The sequence below is a fragment of the Macrobrachium rosenbergii genome, chromosome 44 (genome assembly GCF_040412425.1).
Source record: "Macrobrachium rosenbergii isolate ZJJX-2024 chromosome 44, ASM4041242v1, whole genome shotgun sequence".
NCBI lineage: Eukaryota > Metazoa > Arthropoda > Malacostraca > Decapoda > Palaemonidae > Macrobrachium > Macrobrachium rosenbergii.
The window spans coordinates 23,215,504-23,240,503 of NC_089784.1; the positions used below are offsets into that span (position 1 = coordinate 23,215,504).

Consider the following 25,000-nt stretch of genomic DNA (forward strand, 5'->3'; position numbering starts at 1 on the left):
CTGATGAATACTACTACACCGAGATATCCACATACTATCTTTTAGATCTCTATGAACGAAGTCATCTGAGAAATTCTGATTACTTCGTACATGCATGGTGTTTTTAAGTATCTGAACGTCTTTGTTTTGCAGATTTAACATATATGATATAATTTGCATTGTATTTTCATATTCTGGAGTAAATTTACCGAGATTATGTGTTTTCTGTAAGGAAAAAATTGAAATTCGATGAACGAAATCTAATGAAAACTGTATCTTCACTTTTCTTGCCGAGTGTACATGACTGATACACAGACAGACAGACTGAGAAGTTTTTCAATCCCTAACACGCAGGTATGGAGGAGGAGAACAAGTGTCGCAGCCCTGGCCTATTGAGAAAGCTCCCCGTCGGGAAACGCCCTTCGTAACAGCCGACATGCTGCAGAAGAAAGATCTGTGGTATGGAGGCGTATCGGAGGCGTATTGGATCTCTTCGCAAGGGGCGGCGGTTAGGGTGCGTGTGTCATTCACCTCATTAGTAATCTTCATCCCAGATAGCTTTTGTTTATGTTAGCCATAGTTTTAACGTCGCTCTTGCTGTAAGCAGCCAGAAAACTCCTTCAGACATAAAGAAAAAATGAAATTTTTCTTGTATTCCAAGCATTTGACAAAATCTTATTACGTAATTAACACGTAAGCGCACTGAAATATATACATATAATTTCGTGTGTTTCAGCTGATATATACTTACATATATATATATATATATTTATATATATATATATATATATATATATATATATATATTTATATATATATATATATATATATATATATATATATATATATAACGAATTCTTAATAGCTGCACTGGTGTCTAAACATCTGTCATTCCTCAGACATACATTCACAATTTAAATGTGGAGTGAGATTCCCATAGACTTTATCAAAAGCGGCTGTAAATGGCAACCAGGAAACAAACCAGGAAACAAACATCCGAGATAGACGTCAACTTCCGCGTCTTCAGACACAGGTGCTACCAGGATTAATAGGGTACAGTGTTACTTCCCTCGGCACAGGTTGAGGAAGGAATCCCGCTCTTTCTGAGTGTTCCAGACAATAACGGAGACGGCCTGGCTGACCAACTCTGCCTGAGCAGCCGATTCGAAGAACCTTTCTCGGCTCCTGCTGATGTTGATCTGACGCTGAACTACTACGTGTGCACTGCGGAGAATGTTAAAGAAGTGAGAGTTCTAATAGATTCACAATTTCGTGAAAAACAATCTGGGTAATAAAAATCCACAGTTATATAGTAAATATATTACTATGTAAAAGAACCAAAGACTTTCGAACACCTGACCGGTGTTCCTCATCAGTGTTGACGTTAACATGATGAGGAACACCGTTCAGGTGTTCGAAAGTCTTGGTTCTTTTTACATAATAATATATTTACTATTTAACTGTGGATTTTTATTACTCAAGTGAGAGTTTTTTATTATTTGTTAGCTTTTAGGTTTAAGGGTGTTCTTGACTGTACCGTTTATTTGATGTCAATTGATGTAGGTTTTTCTATTTAGAAATTTTAACATTTTAATAATTTGGTAAAATTTTTAAGCATAAATTTAAATAGATTTGGTATGGATTATTTTTTGGGCTATAGTATATTCGAGGGCCTAATGTTTATTTAGACTTATCCATGACGTAGCTTCGTTATTCACAAGAAAATGTCAATAAATATCATAAAAATAAACACTGCAATAAGTATATCTTCTTTAACAGGTTCACTTAGCAACCTACCCAAAATTTTTTACCAATCCTACTGGGATTCCTGACCTCAGGATGCTTCGGGACCCCATTTGGTCCACCTGGGCTGAATACCATACGAGGGTCAACGATACCAGGGTCTGGGACTTTGCAATGGCTATCAAGAAAAATGGATTCAACAACAGCCAGGTAAGGATAAGTACAGGGCAGTTCTTGGATACCCAGTTGGGATACATGGAATTTAAAGTTACGTTCATTGATGAGGAAATTTCGCAGACTGCTCTTGAAAACGACAGGTCTTTGTCGTGAATTTAGGTTCGTGTCATTAACATATGACGCGTGTCATTAACATATGACACGAAATTAAAACTTCTGGTTTTTAGGAAATATTTGCATTGGCGAAGTAAATTTCAGATGACTGGTAATTTTTTTTTTTTGTATAAAAGTCAATTTTCATTGTCATTTTCCATACGGAATTAAGCAAAAAGATAGGTTAAATTGTTACAAATATTGGCATTAAAGATATCAGTGCCGGTAAAGATCAGACACTCCATTATCATTTTCACTCAACAAAACAGTTTTTTGCTTCATGACTGCTTCATTTCGGGAAAGAATCACAACTGTTAATGTATATCTTTCTGACGCCTGTGGGCGGTTAGAAGTCTAAATGTATTTAAGGAACGGATGAGCACCTTTCCCCATTCAAACATTTTGAAAGTTATATAAAGGAAGTGATTGAAATGTAGTGAATGGTCAGTAGTAATGTATATAGTGAATTATCAAATCACAATAATATATATATATATACACATATACACTGTACATATTGCAGGTTGAAATAGATGACAACTGGGAGACGTGTTACGGCAACGCCGAATGGAACCCAGAGAGATTTCCCGACCCAGCACGACTCATTGACGACCTTCACGTGAGTAAATGAAGAAACTGGTCGTTAAATCTTAATAATCAGAGCTTTTGGGTCTGCATTTATTTCAAAGATCTGACTTCTTCAGTATCCTTTGGTGGTTTACATCACTTTATTGATGTCCTTTTTAGAGCATTCAATGATAAAGCCATTTAGAACAGAACTGATAAAGTCCTCCTTAAATCATACAAGGCGTAGACCTAGGCTTATCACGAACATGTTTTTCTTGAAGCTTTTCTTGAACTGTTTTTGGCGATGACTTATTAATTCCTGTTATTTCTTTGGCAGTATGCGAAAGAGATTGGTATTTTTGTATCAGATAAATTCTTATTAAAAGAAATCATCATTTGGCTTGATCAGAAAGACGGCGCTACTTCTCGTCCCACAAATCATTACCTAAATCGCTTCTGTACAAGATCAGCTCTCTCTCTCTCTCTCTCTCTCTCTCTCTCTCTCTCTCTCTCTCTCTCTCTCTCTCTCTCTCTCTCTCTCTCTCTCTCTCTCTCTTTCTATCAATTTCGATTATCATTTGAAAGTCTCGATTATTTCAATATCTCCCGAGCAGAATGAAGGCTTCCGAGTGACTCTTTGGATTCATCCGTTCATTAACGATAATTGTGAATCCTTCAGCTACGCCGATGAGAAGGGATACTTCGTCAAGGTAACAATCGATAAAAGCTAATGATGATTTCAATAACAGCGTGTTTACCTTAGTTTCTGACCTTTGAAAGTCAGTGACTGATAAATAAATCTGTCGTGTAATGTATGGTTCTACTTTGTCCAAAAGCACTATTTTGTTTTGTTTATTATCTCCATTATATAATATACTTGTATATTTTCCTTTATTTTTACTTGTCAGCTGAGGACCTCATTACTGTAGTTATTATTATTATTAAAAGAATCATGAGGACTGAATAATTTGGTAGGTGCTGGAATATAGTTACATGATTCTGTTCCTTTACATACATACATACATACACACATTCATAAATACCTACACACATACATGCATCATGCAGAAAGAAAGAAAGAAGCAACAAGAAATGAATCTATAAAATCCTTCTGACCTCTTCCAAAGGACGCGCAAGGAGTCACCCAAAAGACCCATTGGTGGCAAGGACTGAGCGCAGGCATCATAGACTTCACGAACCCAGCAGCCGTGACCTGGTGGACCCAGAGACTCGTAGACATCCAGACGTCGACGGGCATCGACTCGTTTAAATTTGACGCTGGAGAATCCTCCTGGTTGCCCAAAGTCTTCACGCTGAACGTTGACGAACGACTCTGGCCTAGTATATACACTAAGTAGTAAGCGTTGGATGCATTTAAAAGCTTTCCTCTGGAACTAGGAATTTTACTTCCTTTGCTGCAATTGTTCATATGTCTTAAAGAGAAAGATAGTTTCCTGCATGTTTGTGAAAATAACGTGATGAAGCAAAGAATCTGGGTAACTATCCTTAAACCCCATATAAATTTATATTTGAAGTCAACAACACAGTGACAATGTAAGAAACCATTAACTGGTTTTAACTTGAGGTTATTCATCCACGGAGCCCTCTGGGTTCGCTAAGAGTCCAAATCATATTCCATGGAAACATCGTTTTATGGTCCTTGCTAATAACAGAGTACTCATCATAGGTGCTGCTTAACAAATGGTCTTTTGACTACATACATCGAAAAAACACAGCGATATTACGATGAATCTCATATCTAAAAAAGACTCTTATATAATTACTCAGGTTTGTCAAGAACGTGTGTAGCAGACTGAGCATGTTTATCCATGCAAATCTAATTCCCGGTTGGAAGTTTTATAGTCATACGTAAATTAAATTCTGTGGTCAGCTTTTCATACACCTAATAACATATAGAAACGTCTATCTTTTGTTAAAGATGTTAATTTAGATACTGTAAAGATTCCCAACAGTTTAAAACAGTTTTAACTACAGCCTTTCTCAGGCCAGTCGTGAGATACATACAAATATTCTTATTCTTCATTTTATGATGATTATAAATACTGTTTCCAGCTATGTTGATGCTGTATCTGAGTTTGGAGGAATGATTGAGACACGTGTAGGACAAGGAACCCAGAGACATCCCATCTTCGTCAGGATGCTGGACAAGGACTCCGTCTGGGGTACAAACAATGGGCTGAGAACGATGATTCCTTCCTTACTGCACTTTGGTATGAGCTATGCTTCACATTTATATTTTGTGATGGGTGATAACTATGCATAATCGTTATTAACCCAATGTAGTGTTACTTAGGTTTTTGATATTTCAAGTCTTCGAGAATGTAAAAGATAATGTTTTGTTTGTGAGAGGTGTAGTACTTGTTAAAAAGAGAACATCATGTATCCATGCATTCAGGATGTACGGACTTTTATATCACAAGTTAAAATCAGTTTATGGTTTCTTACACAGACAATATGTTATTGACTTCAAATATAAATTTATATACAGTTTAAGGAGAGTTACCCTGATACTTTACTTCTTTATTTTATTTACAGAAACATTCAGGAAACTATCTTTCTCTTTAACACATGTCAATGACACTGCAGTGCAGGAAGTAAAATTCCTAGTTCTAAACATGACCTCTGGTCCACTGCAAACTGAACAAATTCTTCAAAGGGAAATAATGAATCTAGAAAGAAGTGCTTAAGCAGTAACGAAAGGTCGCAGAAAGACGTTACCCTCTTAGTAGATGCCCTAACTTAACCTTTGATTTCAATAGAACTAATTTAGAAATTTTATGGTTAGAGTCAGAGAACCCCAATTTTTATTATGTTGCATATTTTGAAAGTTTTATTTTTTTTTCTTTTTTGTCTTCCTATAGCTCCACTTGGATGTATCTTTTGAAATACTTATATGACAGCACTTACTGCTTCTGAATTTGTTACGTTTAAACCCAGGACAAACAATGACCTTTTTCCTATCACTCCTTGGCACTAGGTATCCTCGGGTATCCCTACGTGTTACCAGACATGATTGGAGGCAATGCCTATGTTCTCAAGCCAGGAGAGGAACTGTTTGTAAGATGGGCTCAAGCGAATACATTCATGCCAGCGCTTCAGTTTTCCATTCTCCCGTGGGGGTTCAATGAGCAAGTATGTATGGACGGAAAGATTTTAAGTGTTTTGTGAATATGTCACTATAGCTAGGTGAGGTTACAGTGAAGTCATGATATGAAAGTCTTTAGACTTGTTATTGGTTAGGGTTTAGTTCTTCTTCATTCAGAACATATTATGATGAAAATAACCCAAACGATGATCAGAGCAGTTCAGTGTAACTATGTTAGAGGAATTTGTGATATGATTTAAAATGACTGAAAAATATAACTTTATAACTGAATATTGTAGAATTAATGGCCTGAACCCCATTCTGTAGTCCATTCCATGAGAACATATAATCCTCGATGCAGATCTCCCTTGGCTGTGATTTTTTTTCTTTTTTTTTTTTGTTATTTGCAGGTAGTTAAAAGGTGCCAGGAAGTAACATCTCTGCATACACAGATAATTCCCATCATATCCAAACTGGGCCAGGAAGCAGTTGAGACTGGAGCTCCCATTATGAGGCCTACATGGTGGTTCTGCCCAGAACTGGAGTCTTGTCTCACTGCTGATCAACGTTAGTATCTCCCATATAACATTATCTTCATCGCTTTCCCATGCTTCGTTCGAATTGATATATTCTGAATTTTGGAGTTTGTTAGTGTCCTTGATCAAACTTCTGGCAATATTCACCCACATTTTATTTGTAATTTTCTTTCAGCTATTTCCAGGTACCTTTTTTTCTCGTAAAGCTTACTGTCATTTTATTGTTACTTTGACAGAATTTCTCGTTGGTGATGATTTGCTGTCTGTGCCTGTCGTGTACAAGGGAGCCACAGAGCTAACCGTAGTGCTGCCCCCTGGAGACTGGAAGCTGGCTGGAACTGAAACCATCTACATGGGTCCAGACACCATTACAGTACAGAACATTACTCTCGACAGCATTGTTTATTTCACGAGAGTCACGAGTCTTTGATCGCAAAATCAGTAGCAGAGGTTAATGCAATGAATTTAGTGAAATAAATCATTAGGTTTGAACTGCTTATTATGGTTCCTTGAGAAAGAATTCTGTTGTCAAGATGCAAAGTATTCAAGGAATAGCTAAGGGTGAATATGACTAAATCTTCCATTAATAATAATAATAATAATAATAATAATAATAATAATAATAATAATAATAATAATAATAATAATAATAATAATAATAATAATAGCCTATACGACCTATAAAGATTACATTCCCCTCATTTCGAAATCAATGGGAATCGTCAAGATGTCGCATCATTTATCTCCGATTCTTGCAACTAGTAAGATGCTCTCCATGATTCTCTCTGGTTGTGCGTTAATGTGTGTGTCTGTGTGTGTGTGTGAGCGCTTATGATGGGGAACAGGCAGACGGATAGACAGAATGACAGACAGGTAAACAGAGAGAGAGAGAGAGAGAGAGAGAGAGAGAGAGAGAGAGAGAGAGAGAGAGAGAGAGAGAGAGAGAGAGAGAGGGTGCTAGAAATACTCATTTGTTGAATCTTTAATAAAAAAGAGATACATCCATGGTTTACAATGCACAAATTACATCAGTTTATATAAATATATGCAGGTACATATAAATAGTTTATTATATATATATATATATATATATATATATATATATATATATATATATATATATATATATATATATATATATATATATATATTCTGTATATGTATATTTATATTTATTTATATATGTGTGTGTATAAAAATATATATGAAAAACATTATGAATAATAATGTTATATATTTCGTTTTTTTTAGTTATGCATTCTTTGAGATATTCTGGGCAAAGGTAAATGCGAAACAGTGCCTACGTATTCACGAGTCAGTGCTGACGAAGGCCCGTTATCAGTCTCGCATCCCATGGAGACAAGGGGCATCGTTCCTTGGGTGATGTTCTGGCCATGTCACCGGAAGTCGTCAAGTTCTGGTAGAGCGTTCGTTCGCGAGTTCGCTCTCATGGGCGTGTCATAGGAAGTGTGAATTTTCCATTCTGAGTACAGGCTAGACATTCGGGTCTTGATTTCGTTGTGATAAGATCCGCTTTGCTGGAAGACTTTGTGTACTGCCTGTGAGATGTATTGAACAGAGGTCAACTAAATGGAAGGGAATGTGACTTATCATGACTTCGGTCGTGTTTGACTTATTTTGACTCGTATGTTGTGGAGGTTCATTTAGTGGAAATTGATAGCGCTGTGTTATTCTTACTTGGTTATTTTTTGGGTTTCCAATTCTCGGATGTAGATATTCCCATTTCATTTCTATTTGATTCAGTAGTTTATTTTTGAGTGATCTGCATCGACGGTGATTTTATCACTGACTTCCTATTTCATCCAGGATGTGTGGTGAGAGAGGCACACTTAATACTTAGCTGAACACCGTCGATGCAAATCAATCAAAAAATTTTAAATTTTAAAATTACACATTCGACACTTTGCCAAAAAAGGGACGATGTAATCTCTAGATTCCAGCAGATTTGTTCCCGACAGTATTAAAAACAAGTAAAAAATGCGTCGAAGGTTCTTCAGCGCAATCGAGTTTTCTGCACAGCCGCTACAGCGTATTATCAAGGCCACAGAAAACGGATCTATCTTTCGGTGATCTCGGTATAATGCCGTATGAGCCGCGGCCCATGAAACTTTAACCACGGCCCGGTGGTAGCCTATCCTATATCGTTGCCAGAAACACGATTATGGTTAACTTTAAGCTTAAATAGAATAAAAACTACTGAGGCTAGAGGGCTGCAATTTGTAATGTTTGATGATTGGAGGGTGGATGATCAATATACAAATTTGCAGCCCTCTAGCCTCAGTAGTTTTTAAGATCTGAGGGCGGACAGAAACAGTACGAACAGAAAAAAGTGCGGACAGACAGACAAAGCCGGCAAAATAGTTTTCTTTTACAGAAAACTAAAAATGGCAACAAATTATAAAACTTGTCAGTTTCATCACCGAGAATTTTATATCGAGCGCATTTATGTACCATAGATGACAAAGAAAAAATATTCTGCGGAGACATTACTATTATCTTTAGTCATCACCTGTAACAAATATATTCGTTTGTTAGTTTTTTGTTTTGTGATAAGCGTCTGACATTATCGCGACTTTCATTCTGGAAACAGCTGCTGGATCACCCTCCGACCTTTTCTCCGAATAAGCTATGGCACCTGAAGGGCAGAATGGGCGAATAGTCATACGTACGTACATACTGTACATAAATGCATACATACAGACATATGTACATTATAATATATATATACATATATATATATATATATATATATATATATATATATATATATATATATATATATATATATATATATATATATATATATATATATATATATATATATATATATATATATATATATATATATATATATATATATATATATATATATATATATATATATATATATATATATTCTATAACACACACACACACATATATATATATATATATATATATATATATATATATATATATATATATATATATATATATATATATATATACATAGTGATACAGGAATATGGAAATGCTACAGGAAACATATCCAGAGGAAGACGGACGAAAACCACATATCACTAGGCTGCCATTTTTATTTTATAGCCAACGTTTCGTAATTATCTACAGAATTACATCTTCAGGGCTGTGCATAAGAAAAGATAAAAAAAAACAATTACAAGTAGTGTTAGAATACATTTAAAATATTACAGTAAGAATGAAATCAATGAAAATAAAAACACAACCAACCTAGAGGTGAAACAGTAAGGAACTAAATGGAAAGAAACCACCACAGTAAGAGTTAAGCTAAATACAATTGACCAGCGGATGTATGAGTATTTAATGATGGTACAAGTTGTTTTTATAAATAACGACTCTAAGATTGTTAAATATTGAGGGTTGGCAGTATGACCGATGACACTAAGATCTTTGTTCTCAATGTAGGTTTTACATTGTTTTGAATGGTTCCTGATATTGGAGTGCTCTGGGTTCGTGATTCTGCTACCTGTGCGGAAACTAACTCCCCGATGTGAATCAATGCGTACCTTAAGAAGCCTACTGCTGGATCCCACGTAAATCCCTGAAATACATTTAGGGCAAGTATATTTATAGATGACACCAGAGGACATATAAGGACACTGCTGATTCTTTACTTTAAATAAAGCGCCAATACTATGAGGATTTTGGGGAATTAATTTGGCTGATATGGCTGGGAAATTTTCATAGATAATTTTAACCGCACGCTTTTTAAGACCCTTCTTGAACTGGCAGTGCTGGAAATTGCCTTTGTTTTTAACGGTAAACTATTTAAACATATAGATGAAATAAGTGAGCCAGAACTTCTCGAATTTATGCAAATAAACTGGAACCACATTGTTGATGTAAATATGTCCGAATCCCGTTCATTGTGTAAATATACCGGGTATGCATGAATTCCGACGTTGATGATCAAAATGTGAAAAAGTTCATTCGAACATGACTGATGGCTTAAATGAGAGGTTTCATGAAGCATATTAAGGTCACTTTGAAGATATACGCCAAACAGAGCTACTGCGAAATTTGTCCGGAATCTTTTGAAGCCTTTGTAGATTTTCCTTAACACTTCAAATGAGCGTAGAGAAATCAGAATAACTCTGGAAATTTTAGATTGTTCTCTGCCATATTATTATTATTATTATTATTATTATTATTATTATTATTATTATTAAGATACGACGGCTTTAAATGAAAACACAGGAGAAAACATGCAATAAGATCTAGAATTAAATACTAAGCAAAGCAAAGGAAGTTTGTTAGGCCATACGGTTCAGAGAGCACAACAAACCCGAAAGGCGGCACTTTGATGGCCAAGCCCCAGTAAATGTCCCCACATGTCCTCTATTCACTCATGCCAATCATAACAGAGAGAGAGGGATAGAGGGACACTTACGAGAGACATATATCAAATTTCTGATAGCGTTCTGCCTTTATCTTCTTTATATATATTCTGTATTTGCCGGCATAGTCCAATTCGTTCGGTGTACGAATAGTATATGAATGATCTATTTTCTGTCCAATTTTCTTGCCTATACAATATATTGTTAAGGGAGGAAACTTGAATGAAGTAGTTCAAAAGGAACATATACTATTAATGATTCTAGAGACTCATTTTGGGAACTCACGAAAGGTCATTGGCACTGAATAAAGAATGATATTAAAGCAAAGTGTAATGTTCTGGAAATGCATAAACCGCGATCTGAAACTCTGGCCCTTCGGCACAACAGAAGTTGGAATAAATCCCTGACATTCCCAGGTAGTGCAGAGGAGCCAAGAAGCGATTGCTCTCCACGAGAAGGCGATGCCTTTGTTCCTTCAGTTAAGCTCTTCGTTGGGAGATTCGGTAGAGCTGTGGCCTAGCACTCGCTAGGCCCGAGGTGGAGTCTCCGGCCGGCTGATGAAGAGTTAGAGAAATTTATTTCTGGTGATAGAAATTCATTTCTCGCTATACTGTGGTTCGGATTCCACAATAAGCTGTAGGTCCCGTTGCTAAGTAACCAATTGGTTCTTAGCCACGTAAAATAAGTCTAATCTTTCGGGCCAGCCCTAGGAGAGCTGTTAATCAGCTCAGTGGTCTGGTAAAACTAAGGTATACTTAATTTTTTTGTTCCTTCAGTTAGCACAGGAATCGATCGAGACCAGAGTCCCCATTGCAAGACCCACCTGGTGGCTGTGCCCGGAACTAGAAGCCTGTCTTACAGCTAACCAGCGTAAGTGTGGTGATTTTTAGAGCCGTTAGACTAACTAGGATAATAAATGGATGTTGAGTCAACTCCACCAACCTTTTGTATGTAATTCAGTTATCCTGAGGTTAAATCCAGGTGATAACCAATGAAATATAACCAGTTTTGAATTCGTTAATATCATGGAACGCAATAGTCACGCGTAGATCTTCTGCAGAATTTCTGTTGGGAGGCAACGTCTTGGTCACGCCCGTGGTGCACAAGGGCCCCACAACTCTTTCAGTGGTCCTTCCCCCAGGGCAGTGGAAACGAGCTGACGTTGGCGATGTTCACGAAGGTCTAAGCACCATCATTCTCGAGAGAATTACGTCTGAAAGTCTAGTTTACTTCACAAGGGAAGTTTAGGTATCTCCGTTGAGAGACATTTCATCGACTTGAAGTTTCATTCTGGTTTCACTGAGCTCAGTTTTCTAAAAGGCTGTTTTCATTAGAAATAGCAAATGGACATGGATTAGAAATATCAGGTTAAAATGGTGGGTGAAATTTTGTTAGGCGTTAGTTCAGCTACATACTATTTGCTTCTGTATGTCGGAATGAGTTACCGGAACACTTGCAATATAAGGTTTTAAGAAAAGAACTTTTCAATCTTTGAGGCCGATTAATTTCGGCGTATACATCGCCTCATTTTACGGAAGTTATAATCTGGTTTAGTTTGAAAATTGTCCAGTTATAACTTTGGATTTTTTTTAATGTAACCGACAGTTATCTTTACAGGGATATTCCGATAGCTTTAAGGAAAGCAAGAAAAAACTGGCTTACAATTCTTGTAGTACATAACTCGATGTTTAACCATATTATGATGAAGTTAAAAAACAAAGAATATGACAAGGTACAATGTCTGCAGCACATTCAGATGATAACCGTCAATAGAGCATACAAATACACAAGCACTTCTTTTCACAACCCTGTCAAATTGCGAAGACACGCTCAAGAATATAAGTCTTATGAAATTGGTTGATATTATCATTTACACATGCATATAAGTTTGAATACTGTATATGATTTAATATATTTTTACACACACACACACACACACACACACACATATATATATATATATATATATATATATATATATATATATATATATATATATATATATATATATATATATATATATATATATATATATATATATATATATATATATATATATATATATATATATATATATATATATACATATATATATATATATATATATATATATATACTATGTGTATGTGTGTATTGATACATACACGTGTATAAATGTGTATGTATAAATATGTGTATATATAAATATAAATAATATATATATATATATATATATATATATATAGAGAGAGAGAGAGAGAGAGAGAGAGAGAGAGAGAGAGAGAGAGAGAGAGAGAGAGAGAGAATATAAGTCTTATGAATTTGGTTGATATTATCATTTACACATGCATATGTATATGGTTTAATATATTTTTCACACATATATATATATATATATATATATATATATATATATATATATATATATATATATAGCCTATACTATATGTGTATGTGTGTATTGATACATATATTGTGGGATAAATGTGTATGAATAAATATGTGTATATATATACACATATTTATTCATACACATTTATACACGTGGAGAGAGAGAGAGAGAGAGAGAGAGAGAGAGAGAGAGAGAGAGAGAGAGAGAGAGAGAGAATGCAAATGCGCGCATACTGGCTTGAGTGCGATTTTCTTTTAGAGGTTGTTACTAAGGGAGCCGGTTCTAACCAAAAATACGACTTCTGCGTCCTTGTTACTGACCTCACGGATATTTAAACGGCCTCAGCAAAAATAATGTTGTTCTCATTTTTGATAATGGCGTTCTTGTTGTGACCCGTCAATTCATTGGGATATTTCGTGGATTAGGTATTAACCCAAGATCGATATATATATATATATATATATATATATATATATATATATATATATATATATATATATATATATATATTGTCAAGAATAAACATCCCTCCCCTTCCTGTATATTTTGATTCCGTCAGTTAATTCTGAATTAATCTGTTATTCCTCTGCCTCTCGAGTCGGGAGTCGCAAAAAACCCGCGCTTATTTGAACCAGTCAACAGCCGCTAGTTAGGCCTTCGTACCTCTTTAACCCCCCACAACATCACGCGATCCAGAAAACAATACCAAAACCCTTTCCCCATCACGCGATGGGGAGACATGTAGGGATTGGGAAGGGCAAAAAGGGCATTTAGAGCTAGGGAACAGGTAGTATTTTAATCTGTAGGCATACAATGATAAGTGTGCTTTTCCCATGCCCTCTTTGCTGGCCTTTTGACATGCTTGCAGGTACGGTTGGCCCAGCCAGACGCCCGAAGACGCCCTGCTTTTGAAAAGCAGGAGAGAGACGTGCTTCTGACTTCATCTGCGGCGGACACACTCCATTTTTTCTCCAGCTCCGCTGGTTGGACTGACTTCAAAAGGACCTGGAATGGTTGTAGGCGCCAATAACAGTCATAAAAGGTTCGTACGTTTGCAAGTAGTCAAGACCAGCCCTCTCCCCTTTTACTTAAACTTCTTAAAATTCCATTTCTTTAAACTTTTAACCTCTTCCTCCACGAAGCAATCCTCCCTTTGTTAGAATCCTGCCTGTATCCCATGCCTTGCCATTTACGTACTTTGAATTCAAGTAAAGACCCTGTGATAACCATCAATTATCCCTCCACCAGTGCAATTTAAGGGCTATTTAAGTTAAGCTGTATCAGTGTAATTTTATCTTTGTGTGAGTGCAATCACGTGTTCATTGTTAAAGCCTACGCTGCTCCGATTCTCAGATCATATTTACGTGATTTCCTTAAAAGCACCTTCTAGGCTGCATTATGTTTTGTATTTAAGAACGTGTATTGTGTGATATTTCATAGGGGAATTCCATCTCCTTCAGTGTACACCATCATTCCTAACTGAGACGTCTCTTTCAGGGATGCACACGCGGAACGATCGCTATCCATGCTTCAGTATCTCGTCTGCCACCAAAATCCTGATAATTCCTGGTCGCAATCAGTAACGATTTCCGTTGTGGCCCAAACGTTCATATGAATTATTCTCCCATCCTGGAGATCCATCATTTGCATTACCTGAGACTATTTCATGTAATCAGGGCAAGACTGAATGTTATTCTTATCATTGAACTGATTGTATTGCAGAGTGGCCCCATTTTAATCCACTTGCATTTTGCCAACTCATTGCATTAATGTTCCCTGTGTCCTATTCTGAATCTGCCCCTTAGTGATTATGTTGTGTCGTGTCTCATTGTTGATTTGCTAAGTTTCTGTAAATAAATCCCTGTAAATCTGTAAAAGAATTCTAAATTCCCGTATGGCGACCTTCCCCATTCAATTGTAAGTCCAGGAAAATTCTAAGGTAAGTTTTCAAATAACATCTACCTTTGCTCATAAACTGGACTTTCTTGGTTTTGTGGCAGCATCAATTATAGTTTTGTTTAAATTCCTCAACAAGGCGAGGTCCAGTTTATGACAATATATATATATATACAGTATGTATGTTCATATATATATATATATATATATATATATATATATATATATATATATATATATATATATATATATATATATATATATATATATATATATATATATATATATATATATATATATATATATATATTATATATATATGTATGTATGTATATATATACATGTGTGTGTATAAACATCGAAATTCCCTATCGTCTGGAACAGAAAACAGAAGAAATTAAAAACTTTAAAACTGAATCCTAAGTGATGGAAGTGGTGTATTCTCTTTTCATGTTTCCTGCATCGTTGGTCTTCATAAAGAAATATGAAAATACGATAATAAACGAATAACGCTTATTCATTATAACCACAGAATGCCATAAGAATTCCGATTAAGAAAACGACATCTAATTACCTAGGTTTTAGGAAAGTCACATAGATGGGTGTCTAAACGGAACATATTTATTGCAGCAATAGGGAAAATGGCTGTAATAAAATCCGATACACTTACGTAAAAGATGGCGCCAGGAGAAACTAATAAAACCAGTCGCCTTCCCCCATTATCTTTTTCCTATTGTGCGTCGCATGTGTCCGTCACACCGTCGTTTTCTCATTGGTGCTCGAGGAAAGATCACATCCACAAAAAGAGTTCCATGTCGTGGTTGTAAATATACGGGCGTAAAAGTCATCTGAGAGGCTGCTAGGAGTTGATGCTATCTGATGCTGTACACCTGTAAAGGCTACAGGGCATAATTGCTGATGTTACATTACGCTTCCTCTTTCTTTCATAGACTATCTTTGTCTGACAGTCTATCTGTCTGTCTTATACTCTTTTTTGGTGTATGTATGTATTCATGTATATACATACATACATACATACATATATATATATATATATATATATATATATATATATATATATATATATATATATATATAGAATATAATATATATATATATATATATATATATATATATATATTATATATATATTTATATACATATATATATATATATATATATATACATATATATTGTTATCATTATTATTCAGGAGATGAACCCTATTCACATGGAACAAGCCAAAGGGGGCACTGACTTGAAATTCAAGCTCCCAAAGATTATGGTGTTCATTAGGAAGAAGAGAAGGTAAAGGGAAATACAGAAAGAGATTTAACTTATTAAAAATGAACAATATACAAATCAATAAATAGAAAAAATGTATTAAAATGCAAGGAGAATAGCATTAGGGCAGTAATGCATTGCATCTTCGCTTGAACTTTTGAAGTTCCAATTACACGAGTGACACGACATCTTCAGGGAGACTTCCAACGGCGTGAGGACCTCTGGCACTAAGTTCTACAGCGAGGCACATTTACTGCATATTGGTGCTGCTGTCCGGCGACTCTGGTTGCTCTCGGCACGAAAAGGGGAACAGGGATCAATTGTGAGAGTGAAAGACCTCTGTTAAAGTACAACTTGCGAAAAATTGACAAATAAGAGACCACCCGTCGATGGTCGAAGTCATAACTGCTAATATTAGGAAACAGAAACCTACCACAACGAACAACTCTATCTAAAAGAGATGAATCTCTGGCAGAAGCAGACATCCATACCGGAGAACAGGTCTGGGAGAGGGAGGACAAATAACCTAAAACAGGATGCATTGATATTACCACTGTTATAAATATATAAGGCCTTTCGTACAATACCCAACTTTCGTGCAGCATTTACTGACACTCATTAGATGTTTCTCAAAAGTATGATGTGAGTCAAAAGTTACACCTAGAATAGTTAAAGCTTCAGACTCATTCAGCAGAGTTCCATTAACCTGAAGGGGAGGATGAGGTGGAAAATCTGCACGAGGTCTGCTAATCAACAGTGTTTCGTTTTGCTGGAATTCAGCCTCGTATCCCACCGACTACACCAGTCACTAATCCGCTCCACGTCACGATTGAGGCTACGGGCAGCTTCATTTCTCATAAGTGGAGATTTTACTACGCCCACAAAGGTTGCATCATCGGCATACTGAACAATTTTATTTTCCGGGCCAACAACCGTATCACTTGTATACGTTAAAAATAACAGTGAACCAAGAACACTACCCTGTGCAACTCCAGACACAACAAGATCCCATCAACAGGGACTCGTTGCTGCCTACCTGTAAGGAAATCCTGAAGTAAATCTAAAACATATTCACCTTCTCCAAGATTCTGAAGTTTATAAATAAGTGCCTTGTGATTTACTAAACGGAAAGTTTTCTGCTCTCAAAACCCTTTATCGAGATTCTCTTACAAATGGCATGTTAAGTCTAAAAGAGCATCGCAGGTACCTAACTGCTTCCTATACGCATATTGACTACCGCAAACAATCTTTTACATTCCACATACTTATATAGTGGCAAAAAAATAAGTTTTTCTGCAACCTTGGAGAGCACAAGGAGAATACAAATTTGCCAGTAGTTACTGCAGTCTGCAGATATGCCATTCTTTAGAACAAGCACTTCATTGCTAAGCTTGCGCTCATTTGGTCCATCAGGTGGGTCCCTTCTTTATTCATCAGTTATAGTTCAATAGCTTTCACTAATAACTTCTCCCTCACTGCCATAGCTGCTTTTAACACAAGTGTCTTCAGTGTCTTTTAGTTTTAGTTCCAAGGTGTTCTAATGGCCTACTTTCATTGTCTTTCTTGCGTCTTGGCTCACTTTATCTATACTCATTCTCTATCAAACGATTAATTAGATCTAATGTCATATACAGGACGTGTTCGGTTCACGTTTGCCAGGCACCATTGATTTCTCTCGACCTACCCGCCCCACACCCCCAACAACAATCACCACAGCTGTCAGTGAGAACCAGCTTCTGGCGGGGTTAAGATAAAGGACGCTTGGCAAGCAACTCTATCCCTTGGGCCTAGAGGCTCGCTGTTAACAGGACAGTTGCACCATCTGACGCTACCATTTCTATATATATATATATATATATATATATATATATATATATATATATATATATATATATATATATATATATGTATATATATACATATATAATATATATATACATATATATATAGTGTTGATATATATATGTACATAATTACATACATACGTACATACATATACAGTATATATGTATATATACATGTATGTATGTAAATTATATATATACAGTGTATACAATATATGTGTGCGTGTGTATGTCTGTGTGGTGTTTGTGAGTACAGAACCACAACCATTGTTCTATCGCAGTTTAGCTTCTTTTGATTATGGTTTTAATCTCGTAAATCATTTACTTCCCGGTTGTCACAGACAAGTGTTACAGCTTCGTATGAATAAAATAAATGTATTACTAGTGAGACGCATCTCGTGTGCTTCCTATAATAATAACCTTTGTTATCAGCGGCAATAACTCATTCCATCTGCCGATGGCATCACGCATCTACCACGGTTTTCTCTTGTTCTCATTCCCTTATTCAGAGTATTTTCATGTTTCACGAGAGAACATTTCTTGTCACCACTGCTGACTGGCACTGTACGATTCTGAACTACCTGATTTCTGTGTTCGTGCAAGAACAGGGGAGTGTGAAGAGGAAACTTTACCCTGCTACCAAGGAAAACAAACAAATACATCGTAAAATGTCATTATGAAGATGCATTGCTTTCATGTACAAATGTCTATAAATATACTGAATTAGGACGCGAATGCAGAGTGAGGGGTCAGGGCCTAGTGGGCATTTCAGATGGAATATAACCTAACAAAACTTATACCTAACCTAACCTCGGACGCCGTGCCTTTGCCTGGCCGAGGTAGCTTGCCTCCCCCCACCTCCCTGAACCCCCATATAATTAATGACCCCCCTCACCCTGCATTCTACCCCCAAACGAGGATCATTTTTACCATCGTACACTGACAACCGAACTGGCTCGCACACACACACACCATATATATACAACACACAACACACACAAGCACACACACACACGTATGAGAGGATCATTAAAATGAAGAACTCAGTCAACAACAAGGGCGGCCTTTTGATGCCATCTGACCTTGGAAGACCACGCCTTTCCGAAATCATTACCCACATCTTTACCTCATTTCAGTCAATAAGGAGACATCTTCCAGGAAGGCTGTTTACAGGCGCATGCGTGGAAAGTAGTTGCAAGAACTCAGAGCACTACAAATTGCTTGAACCCTAGCAGAGTACCATTCCTCTGTGTGTATGTATATATATATATATATATATATATATATATATATATATATATATATATATATATATATATATATATATATATATAATACTTTATTTCGAATATGAATCCATATACAATAAATTTACAAATAAAAGTAGTGGTGCCAATAGGCTACAATTTTGATTTATTATTAAATAAACAAATTTACAGAGAAAATAAAATGATCACAACCAAAGTGTGTATCTTACCAGTAAACATAAAAAGAAAACTTTAAAAAGGGTCATGCAACTAGACCTAAAAAGCAAGCGTAAATAAGCTCAATAACAACTATATTATTCTCCATCTACATAATAAACGTAATGCACAAATCATTCCAAATATAGAGCATAAAAAAAGCAGTTTTATCTGTCAGTAGAGTATCTGTGCGATTCGTCATGTAATGTAAATAATAAAGACGCATCACAGTCTTTTAGCAATCGTATCAAAACATTATTTGATTTCTCCAAACTCTGTTTTAGACTAAATACTGCGTGGCGCCTGATAACATCAAGTAGGGGCAAACCCAGTGTCACAAAAACTTCGGGCGGCCCCCATGAGCCCCCTTATTATATCATTATGACACACTCTTAGTCTTCCTAAAGTTTCTTGTGTGTAGTGATACCATAGTGAAGAACAATAGATTGTCGTGCAAAAGTTTTGAATAATTGAACTTTAGTTTCATCATCACAGAAATTAAATTTTCTTATAAGCATATTCCCTCTCACACAGAGCTTCCGACGCTGTTGTTCAATATCTTCATTACTCTTACTGTTACTAGTAATCATGTGGCCCAAATACGAGAATGAATTTGCAAATTTTAAGAAGTCATTTTGCAATAAAATCCATGGGTATTCCCGACTTTTGTCGTTACATGAAGGAATCAACATGCGCACAGTTTTGCTGGTGCTGTATAATATATCATGTTCTATGGCAAAGTCTTCACAAATCTTCAGAAGTTTTCGAAGTGCCCTAGCAGTGGAAGCGAGAATAACTAGATCACCCGCATAGCTAAAATTATTAAAAGCAACATCCCCGATGTGACATACTATTCCGGAACCAGCCAGTAGAATATTCAGGTCGTCTACATAAATGTTAAAGAGGTAGGGTGACAGAATACCTCCCTGTCTCAAGCCATTGCTGCTACCGAAGGAGCTAGAAAATTGATCATCCCATTGAACAACAAAATTTTGAAAGGTAAACCAATAGACGAGTAACTTGACATAATGTTTCGGTACTTTTCAACACAACAATTTATCAAACAGCTTCCAATAGTTCACCTGATCAAATGCTGCTTTGGCATCTAAAAAGCATAAAAATACAGGCGTATTTTGTACTTGGTAATAATTGATAAAATTTTTTAAAGCATAAACATATTTCTGTGCCTAGATTTGGTTTAAACCCAACCTGATAGTCACTTGTATATAAAAATTCCCTTATATTTGCGAATATTACTAATTCTAGCATTTAGAAATGTGTGTAGCAATTGCGATTGGCCTATAGTTGTTTTTAACTGCGGAGTCTTTGGTTACATTTTTGAAAAGTAGGACTCTTAAAACTTTCATAACAGTAGCAGGCAAAAACGAATGTATAAGGAATGAATTAAAAAAAGAGGCATATCAAGAGGAGCAAATAGTCTGGAGTATACTTATAAACTTCCCCAGGGATACAATCAGAGCCCACTGCTTTATTGATGGACAAAGAATGAGCAACTTTCTTCACCATATCAAGAGTAATATATTTAAAGTTACTATCACTAATTTCAAGTTTTCTTTCTACAGTATTCCTAGTAATGCTATCTTGAATGATTTTCAAAACAGATTGAAAATGCTTTTTCCACAATAGGAGTATTTGTTTAGAACCTACTGCCTCTTCAATTTTATGGGGGACATTAGTGCATTTCTTTTTAGTCAGTAATTAAACGTTTGACCAAAAACGTTTCATACTTAGAGACTAGACTCCGGCCAAGTGCTCTCGCTCTTAATTGCTCCTCATGCTTACGCCACCATTTAAGCTCTAGTCTAAACCTAGAACGAGTCTGTTGCATATGCAGTGCCCAGGGTCCTTCTCTCGGAGACCCATTCATCCTCCAGAAAAGGAATGCGTCTCGAGCAAAGTCACGGGCCTCAAGAACGAAATCCGACCAGCCGGGCACAGCTTTGTACCTCTCTTCTAGTGCTGAATACTTCTTTTCCAGTGGCCACTATAGCAGTACACAGTTCATCATATCTGTCTTGCATATACTGTAGATTAGAACAAAAGAGAACGTGCATGTCAATATTAACATTAGAGAGCCTCGCCTATAAAAGACTAAAAAACATTTCCTTCAGAACTTCGTTACCAAAATCTCAGTTATTCTTCACTACCAAAATCCCAATTATTCATCTCCAAATTTCGTTTACTGGCAGCAGAGTGGTTAGGAATCTGATCAACATAGATAGTCTTGGTAAGTGGTAAATGATCAGACTGTATGCAATCATACTCAATATGACAATTAACTACAGATTGGAGAAGTCCCTCAGTTAAAATGCAGAGGTCAATCCACGTTCTAGACAAAGAACCAAGATTAATGTGAGTGTAGGAATCAGCTGGCAGATTACAAACGTCAGCCAATAACATATCATGAGAGGCACAAAGCGAGACCAACTATTCACAAAAATTTGTATTAGGAGCAGAGTTAAAGTCACCAAGAATGCAAATATTCTCGTGTTCATCATCTTCATTTATAGATGATATTTTGCCTATCTTCTCCAAAAATATGTCAACATTTTCATTTTTATCAGCAGGCACATATACATTAACAAGCAAAATGGAAGTATTTTCCAGCTTAAGAGACAACCGCAATATCCTATCATCATCATATCCTACAATTTCGATAAAGAAGGAGAATGATTGATGCCAGAGGAAAGATAATCCTCCATATGGTCGGCCTCTCTGCAGTTCCACATCATTTTTCATTGAAGACATTGAAAATTCGGAAAAATTATCATGAATATTTTGTACAATGGATAATTCGCTTTTGTATAACCATGTTTCTTGCAAAGCAGTTATAGATGACCTATCACACAAGCCTCTGATGTACTCAACAGCGGTCTTCATGCCATGACAATTGAAGTTTGTCATTTTTAGAGTATCCATAAACATTAGAAAAAAAGGTAAAACTACACCATATATTCATATATAGCATTTGCAGTCAATTCCTGATCACTAACAGAGTTCAGTAATCGCTTCCTATGCTGTTACCGCTCTTCTGGCTCTCGTTGTTGCTGGTGCTTATATATATATATATATATATATATATATATATATATATATATATATATATATATATATATATATATATATATATAGATATATATATATATATATATATATGGTATGTGTGTATATATATATATATATATATATATATATATATATATATATATATATATATATATATATATATATATATATATATATAGATATATATATATTATGATTAGCAAGAATTCGCTAGCAAATTGCCTCCCCTCTTTCGTTGTTGTTGGTTGTGTTGTTGTTTCATTTACTGCCAGCCGCCCGATCGATAGACTATCTGTCTATAGACTTAGCACGGTCAGAATACAAGGGTTTAAAAGATTAAAAGCCACTCCTTTCCAAACAGATCTTTCTTCAAGGCAAAAGTGATCTCTGTCTGGTGGGTTTTCTTACAGGCAAAACTCCCCTGCGGGCATCAGCTGGAAGATGATTCAGCACTCCCATATGTTGGAAGTGCCCCTGCCCCATAGGAGGAGATAAAAGCAGAACACACAAGGCCTCTGCCTCACACACGCAGGGTGGAAGTCAGGGAGTGAAGAAGGACCAAGCCACCTGCCCTTGGCAGTGTCCTTAGCTAACCACGTGGCCCTTTCCAAAGTATACTTTCTCCTCGTGCCCTTCGACCGCAAGCCACGTGCTCGCTTTACCGTTGACCTCCCAGATGCCCCTCAAGAATCGCCCGGCCCTTCGTGAAATTCCCACGCGTTGCCCTTCTTCGAGAAGTCCCCATCGCCGTTCCCTTGTATCCTAACACGTGGAAGAACTCGCCCTCGGAAATCGCAAGTCATACACGGACCACTTTTCTACATTGGAACCACACCTGTCTTACGGTAATGTGCCCTGGAAGACCGCCATTCAGTCACGCTTTGTCCTTGTAACATTTATTTGAAGTGAGCGCCATTAATCAACGAATCCCTTGTCTAATGTCCGTGCGCCTCTTGCATCGGCAGTATTAAGTCTTTATTACTCCATGGAAGTCCTTTGGCACCCTCAGTGCAGCTTCGGATTCATTATTCTTTTGTCTATTTTCAGTACTGGCGTATAATGTGCATATCTCTCATTTCAGAGGGACCCTATTTCGTGGAAGCTTCTCGGACTGTGTCTGGAATCCCCCAGTTTCATTCAATCCCGTAGGAATCCCCTTCAGGATCAGAAATCTACTTGAGTTCCTCTTTCCCGTACTGATGTCATTTATGTAAATACACTCCTTTAAATTTGCCCACGTGTTTTACGTAATATTTCCCTCATTAACAAGAGCCCTATGCTCACATGAAATTCTCCTTTGTTTTCCTCTTTTTACGTTTTCCTGGACCCATGAAGTCAGAATCACAAGGCTAAATTACCTTAAATCATTGCTACCTGTCTCACAGAGCATATTTCAAACTAAAATCGCAGGAAAAATGTAAAAATATGTATATATAGAACCCACGAATAATTTTTCATATATTCATTTTTACTCTAACCATGCTAAACAAATTGAGGTGCCAACATTTTCCAGTATGTATCTTAGAGCTCTTAGAATTTGTAGTCCTGAATTTTTGGAAGAGGAGTTTAAAATTATTGCTAAAATAGGAGATTCATTGTGTTACCCTCCATATATTTTAGAACTTTGTAAAAACAGAGCAAAAAAGACATATTAAAATCCAGCCAGTGTTAACAACAAACTTAAGAATATTCTCTGTTTACCATTTCATCCTAATTTCATTCCTGCAGTGCCCATTTTAAAAACTATTGATATTAACTTAGTATTTAAATATAGTAATATTTTGAGAAATAAACTAATTAAGAATAGCCCACCCAACTCAAACAATATTGTATACAGTATTCCTTGTAAAAAATGTAATAAGATTTATATCAGTCAAACATCAAAAGGACTAAAAGTAAGAAGCTCCCAACACAAATATGCCATTTCATGAGGCTTATCAAATAATGGCATTGTGGTTCATTGGCTTAAGACAGGCCATGGGATGAACTGGGATAAGTCAACGGTTATCTACAGGGTCAACGACCATCGGAAAAGAAATCTGCTAGAGACTGTCTTCATTGAAGCTACTTCCACCAGGAATGTTAATCTCCGCCCTGGAGTATCCCTTGAGCCTTTGTCCCTGTCCTTTTTTTTTTTTTAGAGAACATGCTGCCCAGATTAACAAACTGTAACCCCGAACCACCTTCTGTTTTTGTATATAAATCTCTGTCAACTTCTTTTGTATTCAGTGTGAACTTGAAAATGTAGAATAAACTACGAAGTACTTGTTCAAAGTCCCGGTTTTCACTCACCTTCCAACGTGGACTTAGTGACATAGAATAATATATTAGACAATGGATTACAGCAAACAGAACGGGAGCTGACGTATTTCATCCAATAAACGTCACGGTAGACAATCTTTCCTAGGATTTATTTCT

General features: G+C 36.2%; 2 protein-coding genes across 2 annotated transcripts in view; both read left to right on the forward strand.

Moving 5' to 3' along the window:
* Positions 1-6,753, forward strand: part of LOC136829410 (myogenesis-regulating glycosidase-like) — a 10,662-nt gene extending 3,909 nt beyond the window's left edge. The window contains exons 4-13 of the mRNA XM_067087935.1: positions 334-493; positions 1,059-1,223; positions 1,759-1,932; positions 2,576-2,671; positions 3,234-3,329; positions 3,747-3,976; positions 4,693-4,850; positions 5,618-5,772; positions 6,136-6,292; positions 6,498-6,753. Coding sequence (XP_066944036.1) covers positions 334-493; positions 1,059-1,223; positions 1,759-1,932; positions 2,576-2,671; positions 3,234-3,329; positions 3,747-3,976; positions 4,693-4,850; positions 5,618-5,772; positions 6,136-6,292; positions 6,498-6,691 — 1,585 coding nt within the window. The 3' untranslated portion in view covers positions 6,692-6,753. The remainder of the gene's footprint in view (positions 1-333; positions 494-1,058; positions 1,224-1,758; positions 1,933-2,575; positions 2,672-3,233; positions 3,330-3,746; positions 3,977-4,692; positions 4,851-5,617; positions 5,773-6,135; positions 6,293-6,497) is intronic.
* A 4,227-nt stretch (positions 6,754-10,980) lies between these two features.
* LOC136829559 (uncharacterized) overlaps positions 10,981-25,000 on the forward strand; it is a 59,556-nt gene continuing 45,536 nt past the window's right edge. The window contains exons 1-2 of the mRNA XM_067088405.1: positions 10,981-11,127; positions 11,414-11,507. Of these exons, the coding sequence (XP_066944506.1) occupies positions 10,981-11,127; positions 11,414-11,507 (241 nt within the window). The remainder of the gene's footprint in view (positions 11,128-11,413; positions 11,508-25,000) is intronic.